General features: G+C 39.8%; 2 protein-coding genes across 3 annotated transcripts in view; one reads left to right on the forward strand and one right to left on the reverse strand.

Annotated features, from left to right (window-relative positions):
• rab26 (RAB26, member RAS oncogene family) overlaps positions 1-15105 on the forward strand; it is an 82701-nt gene that overhangs the window by 62008 nt on the left and 5588 nt on the right. The gene's annotated exons all lie outside the window — the stretch shown is intronic.
• On the reverse strand, positions 10065-12650 carry LOC311060978 (uncharacterized protein). The gene is made up of 3 exons (XM_084079419.1): positions 12544-12650; positions 10806-12010; positions 10065-10546 (listed from the first exon to the last, which is right to left on the reverse strand). The coding sequence occupies exons 2-3, from the start codon at positions 11932-11934 to the stop codon at positions 10506-10508; spliced, it is 1170 nt and encodes a 389-aa protein (XP_083935545.1). The 5' UTR covers positions 11935-12010; positions 12544-12650; the 3' UTR covers positions 10065-10505.

Raw genomic sequence — 15105 nt, forward strand, 5'->3', positions numbered from 1 at the left:
AAAACAAATGTTTTATGATCTATCTAAACGTTCAAATGTTTTAAAAAGGTGCTGACCCTATGGCCACGGATGTTACAATTATGTGCGGGCCCTTAAAAGTACCCGTATCTTCCGTATTGTTTAATAAAAAGCATTTTAATCTGATTGGTGGCCATTTTATCAGAGAGTTGTAATGTTGCGTGAGTGCAGTACACCTTTCAACCCATAGGGTCAGGTGAAAACATATGGAGAAAATGGCCAGCAATTGGATTAAAAGGCTTTTTATTGAACATTACAAAAGATAGAGGTACTTTTGAGAACCCATACATGATTTTAACATCTGTGGCCATGAGTTAATAATTTTATATTTAAAGTGTGAAGATTTATGTTGATGTACAGGCTGTAAATGCAGAAGTGCAAACACCAGGTTAAAGCTTCGCCATGACTGCCATAATGTATTATGGTTTCCAAGTGCTATACTGCCACCGGACATAAACATTCAAACATTAAAACAGATCAAATAATTGCTGTTTGTGGTTCTATAGGGCGTTGGTGTAAAGTAACTAAGTACATTTACTCAAGTACTGTACTTAAGTACATTTTTGAGGTATTTTTACTTTACTGGAGTATTTCCCAATTCTCAGTACTTTAAACGAAATGATGCAACGCTGATATCGCTTTTGTAATGCATTTTATAATATTTAAGGCACCCCGTGTGTATTGTATTCCAATAATAATAATAATAATAATAATAAGGGTAATAATAATCATAATAATAATAATGTAATTATAGAGCAGTAACACACTGAAATAATAAGGGTAATAATAATAATAATAAGGGTAATAATTGAATGTAGAGCAGTAACACACTGGAATAATAATGTAATGTATAGAGCAGTAACACACTGGAATAATAATAATAATAATAATAATAAGGGTAATAATAATAATAATAATAACATGTGTGAGGAAAGTTATATTGGCGTGTTCGAGCTGAAGAGCTGATAAATAATCCATTGTCCGATTCGGCGCCCCCTAGTGGCCAAGTTATTCTAGAAGGACCGTAACCCTAATTTTCAGAACCACATGTCTGTGTGAGAGGAAATTTATATTGGCGCGTTCGTGCTGAAGAGCTGATAAATAATCCATTGTCCGATCGTGTTCTCGCCCCCTAGTGGCCAAGTTAATCGAGAAAGCGCGTAACCCTAGCTTTCGCAACCACATGTCCTCGTGTGAGGAAACTTATATTGGCGCGTTTGGGCTGATTAGCAGATACGGAATCCGTTGTCCGATTGTGTTTTCGCCCCCTAGTGGCTGAGATAATAGCGAAAAACTGTTCAAAAATAGTAAAAACAAAATCGGACACCAGTATATGCATCAGCGCGCCACCCCGAACGTGCTCGTATAACTCTTCTCGCACACGGCCTTACCGTTCTCTTTAAATGGCTGGGGACTAATCTCAACTTATTTCGCAAAATAACACGACATATCTCCTTAACGATACGTTTTTAGAATCCGTCGTTCGGATATGTTGTACAGCTCGCCGAGACGCACGCATGGATGTCTTGTTTGTCCCGCTACGACACTTCTAACGTTTGCTTCTGACAATGACATAAGGTACATGGAGTCGTAGAACGTTCACCCATACTGAGAGACCAATTCAGAAATTGGTAAAAATGTCGGTTAGGGACAAACAAGATATCCATGCGTGCGTCTTGGCAAGTTGAACAACATATCCAAACATTGGACTATAAGTCCTTATCGTATTTGAGATATTAAAAAAAATGCAATTGTTTCGGCCGCGTCGACCTTTGCAGTCTTTTCGGTGAACTTTTGAACTTATCAGTGTCAGAAAAAATCAGGATTGGTTCCAATAAATCCGGCTTACTCTCAACATGGATGGAGAGAAGTTTCAGATTTTTTAAAAATATCTCCATTGATTTATCACAGATTAGGTGCTCGATACCGCACGTACAAATCAATGTTTGACAAAACCACTTTCCCAAAGTTTACAAAAATCGAGACCTATCCCATTCGATTCAGCGTCCTTTTTTGAGTCTGAAAAGGTGTTTTTTAATATAAAAAAAAAATATTTAAAAAAAATGTGAGAAAAGCTAAACCTTGAACTATTTCAAAAATCGATAACTTCTTATTAAAGAATTCTAGACCATTGATGTAACCTACCATTCGACTCGAAATCATCTCAGTAAGCGGTTGGAAGGGTCGAAAAAAAAAAATATATATATTTTTGTGAAAAAAGCCTCACGTTTATGACAATTTTTTTTTTTTTTAAATAATTTTTATCCCGCGATTTTTGTAACCCATTTTTTTTTCACCCGGTGCCAATTTCCTAAGTGATCCTGGGCGCTACACCAGCCCTACACCAGCGCTACACCAGTCCCCCACAGCCAGGGAGGCCAGGGCCGAGCTCATGCTTCCTTCAGTGCATGAGAGCCAACTGACCTTCTTGTCACCTGACAGGGGGGAGTTTCCCTGGTTGGACGTAGCGCGTGGAAGGAACACGTTATTCCAACCAGTTCCCTTCCCCTCCATCAGGCGCCCCGGCTGTCATGGGGGAGGCGGTATAGCGACCAGGATTACTACATGTTTTTGTGAGGGTATTAACTACCCTAGGAGACACGGGGAGAACATGCAAACTCCGTTTATGACAATTTAACGCTTTTTTAAACCACTTTCCCAAAAGTTAAAAAAAAATCGAGACCTATCCCATTCAATTCAACGTCCTTTTCTGAGTCTGAAAATGTGTTTTTTAATTAAAAAAAAAAATATTTTTGAAAAATGTGAGAAAAGCTTAACTTTATATTTCAAAAATCTATAACTTATAATTGAAAAATTGTAGACTATTGATGTAACCCACGATTCGACTCAGCGTCATCCAATTAGTGAGGGAGGGTGTTAAAAAACAATAAAAAAAGATTTTAATTATTTGATCTGTTTTAATGTTTGAATGTTTATGTCCGGTGGCAGTATAGCACTTGGAAACCATAATACATTATGGCAGTCATGGCGAAACTTTAACCTGGTGTTTGCACTTCTGCATTTACAGCCTGTACATCAACATAAATCTTCACACTTTAAATATAAAATTATTAACTTATGGCCACAGATGTTAAAATCATGTATGGGTTCTCAAAAGTACCTCTATCTTTTGTAATGTTCAATAAAAAGCCTTTTAATCCAATTGCTGGCCATTTTCTCCATATGTTTTCACCTGCCCCTATGGGTTGAAAGGTGTACTGCACTCACGCAACATTACAACTCTCTGATAAAATGGCCACCAATCAGATTAAAATGCTTTTTATTAAACAATACGGAAGATACGGGTACTTTTAAGGGCCCGCACATAATTGTAACATCCGTGGCCATAGGGTCAGCACTTTTTAAAACATTTGAACGTTTAGATAGATCATAAAACATTTGTTTTGTCAGATCTTTATTGACACTGACAGAGACATGAGTACGAACACGCGGAATGCGGAAGTAATCTGACGTGACGTCACGGGGTTGGAAAAGTTAAACAAATCTCTCGTTCTCAACAAACACTTATCGAAAAATGATCAACAAAATATAAAAATGCACAGAATATTTCCAGGTTTGTTTGGGTGGTGATGTGTGTTATGTTGCATTTAAACCACGTCTCTTAGCTCACGTTGTGTCAGTCCAATGTAGATAGATAGATAGATAGAGAAGTTTCATATCATGACACTTCAACCTGATGTTTGCACTTTTTCCATTTACGGCCCGTACATCTACATAAACGTCTAGATTTCAACTATAAAGTGCTTACCCCATGGCCACGGACGTTAAAATTATGTACGATCCCTCAAAAATACCCTTATATTCCGTGTTGTTCAATAAAAAGCATTTTAATCCGATTGGCTGCCATTTTTGTATAGAGTTATAATGTGCAATACACCTCCCAACCGATAGGATCGCATAGTTGAAAGCTGATGAAAAGACGGAGAAAATGGCCGTCGATCGGATTAAAAGGCTTTTTATTGAACAATACTGAAGATATGGGTACTCAAGCTGGAACGTACACCATTTTAACATCCATGGCCTTTAGTTAAGCACTTCATATTTGAAATCTGATCGTTTATGACCTGGACGTTAGCGTTGTAAATGGAGCAATCCCCACCACACCCACCACACCATGTTGAACGTTCCTTTGCACATGCGCAAACCACATAGTCCCGTTTGGACTTTTTAGGGCGTTAGGGAGAAATAACTATATTTATGCTAAATAGTAAAGAAAAAGCCTTGTGATGAATTGCTGTAGCAGTAAAATAGAAACATCAACAGAATGAAGTGGTATAAGTGAAATTAAACTTATTTGAAATTAAACAATAAATTGACTTCATGTGCTAATGCAATGGTTCTCAAACTTTTTCGTGCCAAGGACCCCCAAATAGACACTTATTAGACCGCGGACCCCCATTTGAAAAGATAAGCCAGGGACCCCCATAAGAGAAGATTTTTACGGCTCTCTAGCAGTGATTTCAACCATTTTAATTTGAAGGACCCCCAGTTTGACATGCATTAGGCTACGGACCCCCATTTAATGGCATGTAGGTCTCTGGGACCCACATTCATATTGTAAAATCAATGTTAATTTAACTCTGAGAGTGTACAAATGGAACCAAATGGCCCTGTTAGGGTCCATTTGGTTACATTTGTACACTCTCAGAGTTACAGACCCATAAGGGTCCATTTGGTCCCTGTCCATCATTTAGCTGGGGACCCCCTGGAACCCCCTCAAGTACCCCTGGGGGTCCCCGGACCCCACTTTGAGAACCAATGTGCTAATGGTTATCAGCGGTAGGCCTGAAAGATGACGGTCATGGACATTCTTCAACCTGGTGTGATGAATTGCTCAATTTACAACTGTAACGTCTACACAAACGTTCAGATTTCAAATATGAAGTGCTTACCTAAATGCCCAGGATGTTATACATGCCAACGTTTCAGCATGAGTACCCATATCTTCCGTATTGTTGGATAAAAAGCATTTTAATCCGATCGTCGGCCATTTTCGCATAGAGTTATAATGTGCAATACACCTCCCAACCGATAGGATCGCATAGTTGAAAGCTGATGAAAAGACGGAGAAAATGGCCGTCGATCGGATTAAAAGGCTTTTTATTGAACAATACGGAAGATATGGGTACTCAAGCTGGAACGTACACAATTATAACATCCGTGGCCTTTAGTTAAGCACTTCATATTTGAAATCTGATCGTTTATGACCTGGACGTTAGCGTTGTAAATGGAGCAATCCACCACACCCACCACACTATGTTGAACGTTCAGCATGCGCATGCGCAAACGACATAGTCCCGTTTGGACTTTTTAGGGCGTTAGGGAGAAATAACCAGGACTGCAAAATCGGACTTTTAGGGGAACCAGGACCTTCATAATCGGACGTTTAGGGGCTACTGACGGTTCTTCAATAAGTGACTAGTTGGGAGTGAGAATGTGTTGCACACACACACACACACACACACACACCCACACACACACACACACACACACACACACACACACACACACACACACACACACACACACACACACACACACACACACACCACACACCACACACCACACACCACACACCACACAGTACATACAGACAAACAAACACACATATATGCGGTTACGGTACACAACGTCTGTGCGTTAATTGAACTCTTTAACTGTGAACACGCATGCATGCATAGCAGTACATACTATATGGGTATGTATGTACATTCAGAGGTGGAGAAAATATGCAAAAAATAACTGGATGTTAGGTTAAATGTGAATACTGTGACCCCAGATGACAACCCTGTTCACGGTACTAAACTTTTAATTGAACTCCAGCTTGACAAAACTTAAAAAATGTGTTCGCTTGCTATTTCACCGTACACAAAGTCCAAAGTCTCAAGACATCAGCTGAATGTCACATCAATATTTAATCAGTTATAGGGAATAGAAAAAATTAGCCATGTGACTTTATAGCTTCGAAAGTGACCTTGTCTCTGCACATAACTGCTGTTAGCGTGGCAACACAACCACCATTAGCTGCAGACACTGCTGGCTGCAGAAATACACACAAACAGGGGTACACATCTGCATGTATACACATGCATATGCAATCATATACTGTACACACACATATACAAATAAACACCTACATTCATAGCAAACAAACATAGACACTCGCATACAAACACAGGCGAAGGCGCGAACACACACACACACACACACACACACACACACACACACACACACACACACACACACACACACACACACACACACACACACACACACACACACACACACACAGTTTATTGTTATTGACCAGTACGATTCAGCATTGAGACTAAAGGAAAATCATTAAAACTACTGAGAGCCTTTTCACGCCAAGGACGATTTGTTGTTCAGAAAACTGGCACAGCTATAAAATAGAAATCGATTTAACATATCTCTTGCTTGATTGATGTCAGTTGCCAACTGACATGATTGGATGGGAAACGCAGCCGAGTCCTCTGGCAGAAGACTTTGTACTGCAGTCAGAGGGACATTTTCATTTATTATATTATATTATATTATAGTCGTTTACATTTTCATAATCCTTGTGCCCAGTGGCGATGACCCGTGTCTCCAGACCGATCGATGTTAAATCCTCTCAGTGCTTCTCCCACTTCTACTGTCTGTCTCAGTGAGGAAACCAAATTAGTTGAGTTTATGCATACAAAACAGGACCAAAGTAACCCAGATAAAATGTTAACAAAAAACTAAATAGTATATAAGATAATATGTATCCTTGGATTTGACTGGTCACCGTTTCCACCGGTGATGTTTACAGCTTGAGCTTATTCTCCCTTTCAAGGACATGTAGCGTCCTTCAGAAAGGAAAGTGAGACCTTTCTTGTGAAACATAGATTTGAGTAAAATAAATTCGCTTGAAGAAAAAAATATATTCAAAGATTTGCTCAAATGTCCAAGACTTTTCAAAAATAGCAGATCTACAAGCTCATAGCGCGGCACCGTGCCACGCTATGAGCTTGTAGATCTGCTATTTTTTAATAGCCAAAATAATGGTTAAAGTGGTTACACAGATGTGTTCCCGGTCTTAATGGGTTAAGTTGATTTGAGAATGTCAGATGCTTTGCATGTCGATAGTCAGGGTTTGGTTTGCTGGGGAAGAACAGGGCGTAATCCATGCCTCTGCTTTTGATATCCCCCTCTGGTTAATTAATTTTTTATTGCCAGTGGGGATTTCATCCCCGCTTCTGGTCAAACTGAATTACCGGTATATGCATTTCCTTTTGGGAAATGTAGACCTTGTAATATGTTTCATATTTACTGTGATATTATCACAATTTAACTCAATGTAACTTAACATTTTTTATACATTTTGTGTTAATTTAAAACTGTTATGAATGGGTAGGACATTATAAGCATTAGCTTCTTCCTGCTCTTTTTTCGAACACATCTATGATTTATTGTTCATTGAGATAGTTGGATTTGTTTTTAATGTATTTTGTATTTTTACTTTTATTGTTTTATTGTGACTTTTTTCTTGTAAGATGTTCAAAACAAATAAAAAGAAAGAAAGGATTTTAACCATATTAACACTACTATCCCTAAACCCCCCTTGTGTGGGACATAATATGCTACAGTGTATAGTTATTAAAAAATGACATAGGGAAGCTTTAAGTGTCAAGTGAATATATATACAAAAACCTTTATTTGATCACATGGGGAAATGCAGGTGTAATCACAAAAGAAGGGTACAACTAAGATGAATAAAAATAAAAGTGCAGAAATGTAAGGATTCAAATGTAAAAAATAAATGCTAGACTTAAGTTCTGATCTAGCCAACTGCACTGTTTCTGACTGAGTTAGCGTAATGAATAATCTATTAACTACAAGTAAAATATAATAGGCATAAGTATAATGTACACTACCACCAGTAATATATGTAATATATATGAGTAATATGAACATACATCCGTCATCATTAAATGAATATACATGTATATGTACAGACTATTAACAGTGGATAGTATGTGTACAGTGTCAACCAGCCTACACAGATTGTATACAGTGAATGAAACTTCTTCAGGCCCACCACAAGGCTGCTCAATTGACCCATTGTCAGCACTCTGACAATTTATTTCAATTGTGGGGGATGGAGAGAGAGGATACTTGACAAAGGGCCAATTAGAAGAGAACTCAGGCTGTTGATTGGCAGGTGGGAATGGTGGTGCTTTTCTTTCTTTCTTTCATTCCACTTGGTCTACCTCCTACTTCTATCCGTACAATCCTCCATCTCAGGTCAAAGCTTTATTTATCACTGTGCGGAAAATATTAATCTATTTATGCCTATGTCTATTTATGAGAATGCACAAACCATGGGGAGGAAAGTTATTTCTCTGGCTAGTGCTGCTAAATTTAGACTCTGCTGTATGTATAGATAAAGATAGATGAAAGCGGTACTTGCCTGTATGCTTGTGTGTGTGTGTGTGTGTGTGTGTGTGTGTGTGTGTGTGTGTGTGTGTGTGTGTGTGTGTGTGTGTGTGTGTGTGTGTGTGTGTGTGTGTGTGTGTGTGTGTGTGTGTGTGTGTGTGTGTGTGTGTGTGCGCACGCGCGCGCACGCGTGGCAGGCTAGAGTCGAGAGAGGGAGAAATATGGGTAGAGTCTACTCTGTAGAGACAGAGAAAAAGAAAGGCAGAGAGAGGAGCTGACAGAGACAGAGAGCATTTCGTTGCTGTTGGGTGTAAACCTTGTCCAAAATGGTAACTAAAAAAAAAAAAAAAAAGAAAAGTGTTCCAATGGAGCCAATTACTTATTTAGTCACAAGCTCTTGTTAATATTTCAACTTTACTTCAATATACTGTTCAATATTTATAAAAACCCACAGACACCACTTAACCAAACATAGCAGATCTACAAGCTCACAACGTGTGTTATTTGCAACACGTTTAGAGCTTGTAGATCGGCTACTTTTGTGTGATACTGTAGTTTGACGAAGTAGGGCATTAATTCACAGGGGGGGGAACATAACATATGGAGGAAATATGGAGATGCAAGTTTTCTGCCCCACAGCAACGATTTGTTTGGGGAAGTAGGATGGTCATGTCTAGTTTCCAGGCTACATAACTTTCTCCCTTACCTGGCATTTTCTTTTCAGCTTCCCCACTCTCACTCCTTATTTTCTCATTATTGGATATTACTGGTCTTATGGTACAGGCACTGTACGACATGACCCGCACAAATTGGATCTCTTAGGTCATTTTATATGTTGTAGAGGAGCCTTTATTAGCCAATTTTCTGTTGCAATTTCTGCGAGGTCCACACTTTTGTTTTCACAAGATGCCTCTTCATTATTGTTGCTGATGTGCAAACTAAGAAGACGGCCTTCAAATCTATGCTAAAAGTCACAGCCAGCCAGCATGCAGACCTGGAATGATATGCTCCCTTTCTTTGTTCCCATTAAAATTCTACCAGCAGTGTTTTGTATGAGTTGCAATCTGTCAATGAATTTGTCAGTTAAAATGTCATTGCTATAGTCCAGATGACTAGAGATAAAAAGAATGAACCAGTTTCTCTGCTTAATTGCCTAACCTTGGTTAGGTTTCTGAGACTGAAAAAGCAGACTTTGTATCCATGTTGATGTGACATTTAAAACTGAGTTCTGAATCCATAATAACTCCCAAGATTTTTAATCTCAACCTTTTGCTTGGGAAGCCAAACTGCAGTGTTAATTTAGATATATCTTGAGTGCAAGGTTGGTGCTATAGGAAAGGCCATGGAGTCACCAAAATCTGCTAAATCCAGCTTCTCAGATATATTGACATTCTTAAAGGAAATGGATTCATAGGAATAATTTTTTACACTCTCAAAACACTTTAATACTTCTATCCTTTAATACTCCAGATTTTACTGTGTAGTGAACACTTCTCTTTGTAATTAGTCAATGAACCATAACTAACTGGGTTGAATTTAATGAATTCTGCAGTTCAAACTTGAGCTAAAATAAATGAGATTCCGTTTTTTACATTAGTTTTTAGTATATTTTGATCATCGTCAACAGTATCCATAATAAAACATTACATATTGTAATATAATTTAAGCTGTAACATAGTTTAAGCTGACTGAAAAGGCATAGTCTCGAGCTAAAAGCTTCATACATGTCATTTTGTTTGACAAAAGGCAGTTGCACACTGAATGTGTGTGCTTGCATGTGCCTGTACAGTATCTTCAAATGATCATTTACCTTTATATCAGACACACTGAAAAGTAACCATTTGTGTAGCAAATCTAAATCCCAGATTTCCATAAAATAGGGTAGGAAGAAGATAAACAAAAACAGCTAAACACTCAAGTTATCCCACTCATCAAAATCCCATACTAACCTATCAGCAACCAAATTAACAATGAGATCCAGAGTAGAATGAATGCTATTTTCTCCAGCACATTGTTCCAGAATGCGGCCTCTGTCCTCAGTCTCCTCAACCAGGCAAGCTTGATGTTGTGGATCTCCCCTGCTTACCTATATGCGGAGAAACCAAAGAAAGCCTCCATTGTTTAGTCTGTTCAATGTAGTTGCAGAGTGATATATAAAAACTTTATTTCAGACACAATAGGTCCATATAAAAAATAGAGATACAAAACAGACAATAACAACACAGAGATAGCCTGAGTACCAGACTGTTTTCACTCCATAAATCCCAGATCAATTAAAAACATTGATATAAAGTAGTAAAAGTAAAATAAGAAACACTGAGGAAATACAAAGGAAAAATGCATACCAGGTTTTGTAGCATCTCCAGTGCTGTGGTCTGTAAGCGTGGCTTTGGTCGTTCTAACCCTGCTGTAAATGGCCTCTCCCTGCCCGGCTGCAGCTGTAGCTGTAGCTGCAGCTGTAGCTGGGGGTGAAGCTTGGGCTGAGAGTGACTGTGCAATGTGGCGTGCCAACCGTCTGGTCAGGGAGGTTTTTGCTGCGATGGGCGGTGGTGCATTGTGACCTTTGGGAGACACTAGTATCTTCTGCTGCTGGTGCTGCTCCTCAGTCTCCTGGAAGACATCATCAGATCCATCGAAACAGACGACCGAGCGGAGCTGGACGGCACTAAGCTCCTCGAGCGTAACCGCAGGAAACGGCGCTGCCAGGGACGCAAGGAAGGCAGAGGAGTCTGAGTGGTGACGACGGTGTGGTCTGAGGACATGGCTGTGGGTGCGGTTAAGACACTGGTTGGAGTTATGGGTGGTGGGATGAGACTCGGGGGCGGATTTAGGCTCAAGTTCAGGGATGGTGACAGAGAAAGGAACCTGCAGAGACAGTCTGGCCGTGCGAGCCCTGGGCGCGGAAGTGGACGGTTTGGGACGCATCCTGACACCCAGAGGAGATGGACCCATGATGACGTAGGTCGGGATGGTGGGAGGAGTGGGAGAAGAAGAGGAGGCTGTATGGGCTGGAGGGCAGACAAACCCTGAGGAGGGACACGAGTGACGTTTGGACGGGGAGTGGGGTGTCACACGGTCGGGGAGGAGGGACACTCCACGCTGAGGAAGGTCAGGTTTTATTTTGCTCATCCTGACACCAATAACAGGGGAATCCCTGCCATTACAGAAGTCAGCCGTCAACCTCCGCTGGCTGTCGCTTTGACAGTGAGAGGGTGTGGTCTGGTTGGACGCAGAGGCCATTGAAAAGGACCGCCCTCTGAACGTATTGCTGTGTGATGTCACAGAATCGGGCCGGTCCACTTGTGCAGGGACAACGATGGCTGATCCCTCGCTGCATTCTGTGTTCTCCACTCTGTCCTGCCTGGCTGGTGATGAGCTAGAATTTGCACGGGGTGCACTAGCATAATTAGCAGAGGGTATCTTACTCATTTGGCTAGCAGGGATACAGTTAGCTTGGATTCCCTTAGAAACCATATTGAACGATGGGGTGACAGTGACAGCCTTTGTCCAGTCTGATGATTGCAGTTATATAATCGAAACTATGAAACATCTGAGTAAGAGAGAAGGAGAGAGAGAGAGAGAGATTGAGAGTGTACTGTAAAATTGTGAAAAGAGGAATAGGCGTTGGCCATCCTTTCTACTTGAACAGTTTCAGAACTTGTTATGAGCACAGTCTGTACAACAATACTGGTTGCCATGACAGCAACATTATACCTTCATACATGATGAAGTATTAAAAGAAATGTAGTTATTCAACTTAATGGAATAGTATCGTACACAGCATACACATACAGTATTTCCTTGCCACTCACTGCATACTCTGCTTTAAGTGCAAATTCTCAAACTCTTTCACAATTACACAAAGAAAGCAATATTTACTTCACGTTGAATTCACTCACTGTACAGAAACCCAAGGACACAATCTGATGAAAACACTGCACTCAGGATTTGTACTATAAGATAGTCTGAACAATTTCAATAGAAACACAAAATCAATAAACACTGTAAACTATCTTGTCCTTAACTAACTTAGTGCTTTCACTGAGTGTTTGTGGATAAGAATTTAAAAAAACACTTGGTTACCTGCAGCACGGAGGACTGAGAACTTGTCTGTATCAGGTTGTTGTGAAGGTTTTTAAATGTTGTCTATGTTCTCTATCATGTCACTCTTTTTCACCACCCAACGGTCCACCCTACCATGTCCTTCCTCAAATGGAAGTTCTGAAACCCACAAGAGTCCCTGTGGCACAATCACACACACACACACACACACACACACACACACACACACACACACACACACACACACACACACACACACACACACACACACACACACACACACACACTACAAAAAAAAAAAAAAACACTACCACTACCCCACCCTGATTTTAAACAGCACCAGATACCATCATAGAACTTAGAAATAACAGGAAGGGAAACGTGTGGTTTGACTGTGAGAAAAGACATTTCACCATGTGAGGTGATGACACTTGTGCAGGACCAATCTGGCTTTACATAGAGGCATAGGCTTGAGATTAGCCACTTTCAACATGGCGTCCCTACTTTGGCCATTTCATTATAGGCAAAAAATGTCATGATGCGACACGTTGTGAGCTATAATTAAGAGGTTAGAGGGGATTTGTTTTTTTGTCATCAGAGAAAGACCCACATGAGTAGCTGTATTGTATTGTATTCTGTTCTGTTTTCTATTCTAGCCACATGCAAATGTGAATACTTGCGGTTGATAGACAGTGCTTTGCAGTTTGATGGCTTTACTTTGAACTTTTACTTCTCCAGTCTACCTGCCTCCAAATCTGCTCCCAGGCAGATATAAATCATTCAAGGTTGTGTATGGTACAGGATGAATCATTTGCACAGGGCGCAGATCTCGTTAAACCTTCGGTGGGACCACAAACATGGACTTTTCTCAGGAGTATGTTTCTGGAGGGGACGTCAATAATATCACCCACATCAAATGATCTGCTGCGGATTCAAGTCTGCTGCTGTAGGTGCACTCATCTGCTGTGCAATGAAGAGTTGTAATGCAAAAAGCATAGCGTAAAACCTTTAGACGGGGGATTGGGGATTAACGGAGATCTGACTGTTACCCTGTCAAATCCACAAACACTGTGTATTTGCACCATGATGAACAGAGGGAGACAGAAAGGTGTGTGTGTGTGAGAGAGAGAGAGAGCGAGAGCGAGAGAGAAATTTGTTTATTATCCCGCCAGGTCGGAATGGTCAAAGGCGAGGGATTGTTTTCACTACTGTGAGTCTGTTTGTCCGTCTGTCTTATGCTAATCTTTTCATTTATTTTATTTTATTTTATTTTATTTTATTTGGAGAGTTTATTTGTCATACAATGGTTGTACAATAATGTCAAAAAATATCTGATCTACAATGAGCAAAAATCTACAATGGTGTCTTGCAAAAAAAGTTGATCTACAACCCAGCTGATCTACAATGAACATTTTGAGGGAAAAAAACGTAATTTCAGTCTCCCCAAGTTTATTATTTTATTTAAAAATATATTTTTAGATTAACTGTTGCACCTTGTGAAAAGGCTGGCCGATGGCTCAAGGCTCCATAAAGCAGACAGTTGGAGTCATACACTGTTCCATATTATCACAGTTCACTTCACAAAACAGCAGTGGTGGAAAAAGTACTCATATTCTTTACTTAAGTAAAAGTACCAATACTACAATATAGAAATACTTTGTTAGAAGTAAAAGTCCAGAATTCAAAATTGTACAAAAGTACAAAAGTGTTGGCATCAAAATGTACTTAAAGTACCAAAAGAAAAAGTACTAAAATGTTTGAAAATAGCAAATAGCAAATAGATCTACAAGCTCACAATGTGTTGCGATGCGACGCGCTGTGGCCTTGTAGAACGGCTATTTTCAAATAGCCTAGGTATAAAATAGAGCTAAAGTGGTTAATGTATGTTTTATAATGTAATCATTTATATCTGCAAAGTAACTAGTAACTAAAGTTTTAAAATAATTGTAGTGGAGTAAAAGTACAATATTTGCCTGTGAGATATAGTGGAGTAGAAGTAAAAGTGTAGACAATTGGAAATACTCCAGTAAAGTAAGTTACTTAAGTACAGTACTTGAGTAACTGTACTTAGTTACTTGACACCACTGTGTATAGTTAAAATCGACATTAGTCACTTGTGAAATGTAGATCGGCAAATTTTGGCACGCGACAAAGTATAAATCAGGCTTCATGCCGGATTTCACAGTAGAATGTGCAAGTTAAAAACTTATCAAAGTTGCCCTTTAACTGTCCCCAGAATGGTGAGCTTTGATGCGAGATGATGTTTTCCTTTTCCAAACCATTTTACTTGATTAAAACAAGCCAAGAGGCTACAACACTACATTAGGCCTATGTCACACAAGGTTTTATTCGTCAAATAAATAGCTATGTAAATATTCAATATTTATAGATCTTGTTTTTGAGCTGACAAGGCTCCCAGCAGTATACAACAAAGGTTGCGCGTGTACACACACACACACACACACAGGCGCGCGGGAAGTACTAAATAGCCAGGGGGGCTGAGCGCCGGGGGAACCCGCTTAATAATTGTATCACGCGCGTGCATGTGTCCCGTGCGCGCGCGCGATTTTTTGGCGGTTTCGG

This window comes from Gymnoscopelus microlampas (assembly GCF_963454915.1).
Source record: "Gymnoscopelus microlampas genome assembly, chromosome: 14".
NCBI classification, from domain to species: Eukaryota; Metazoa; Chordata; class Actinopteri; order Myctophiformes; family Myctophidae; genus Gymnoscopelus; species Gymnoscopelus microlampas.

Coding starts and splice junctions, on each gene's coding strand:
- LOC311060978 (XM_084079419.1), bottom strand. CDS start 11,934: ATGGTTTCTAAGGGAATCCAAGCTAACTGTATCCCTGCTAGCCAAATG. Junction 10,547..10,805: donor TGGAGATGCTACAAAACCTG/GTATGCATTTTT, acceptor CTCCGCATATAG/GTAAGCAGGGGAGATCCACA.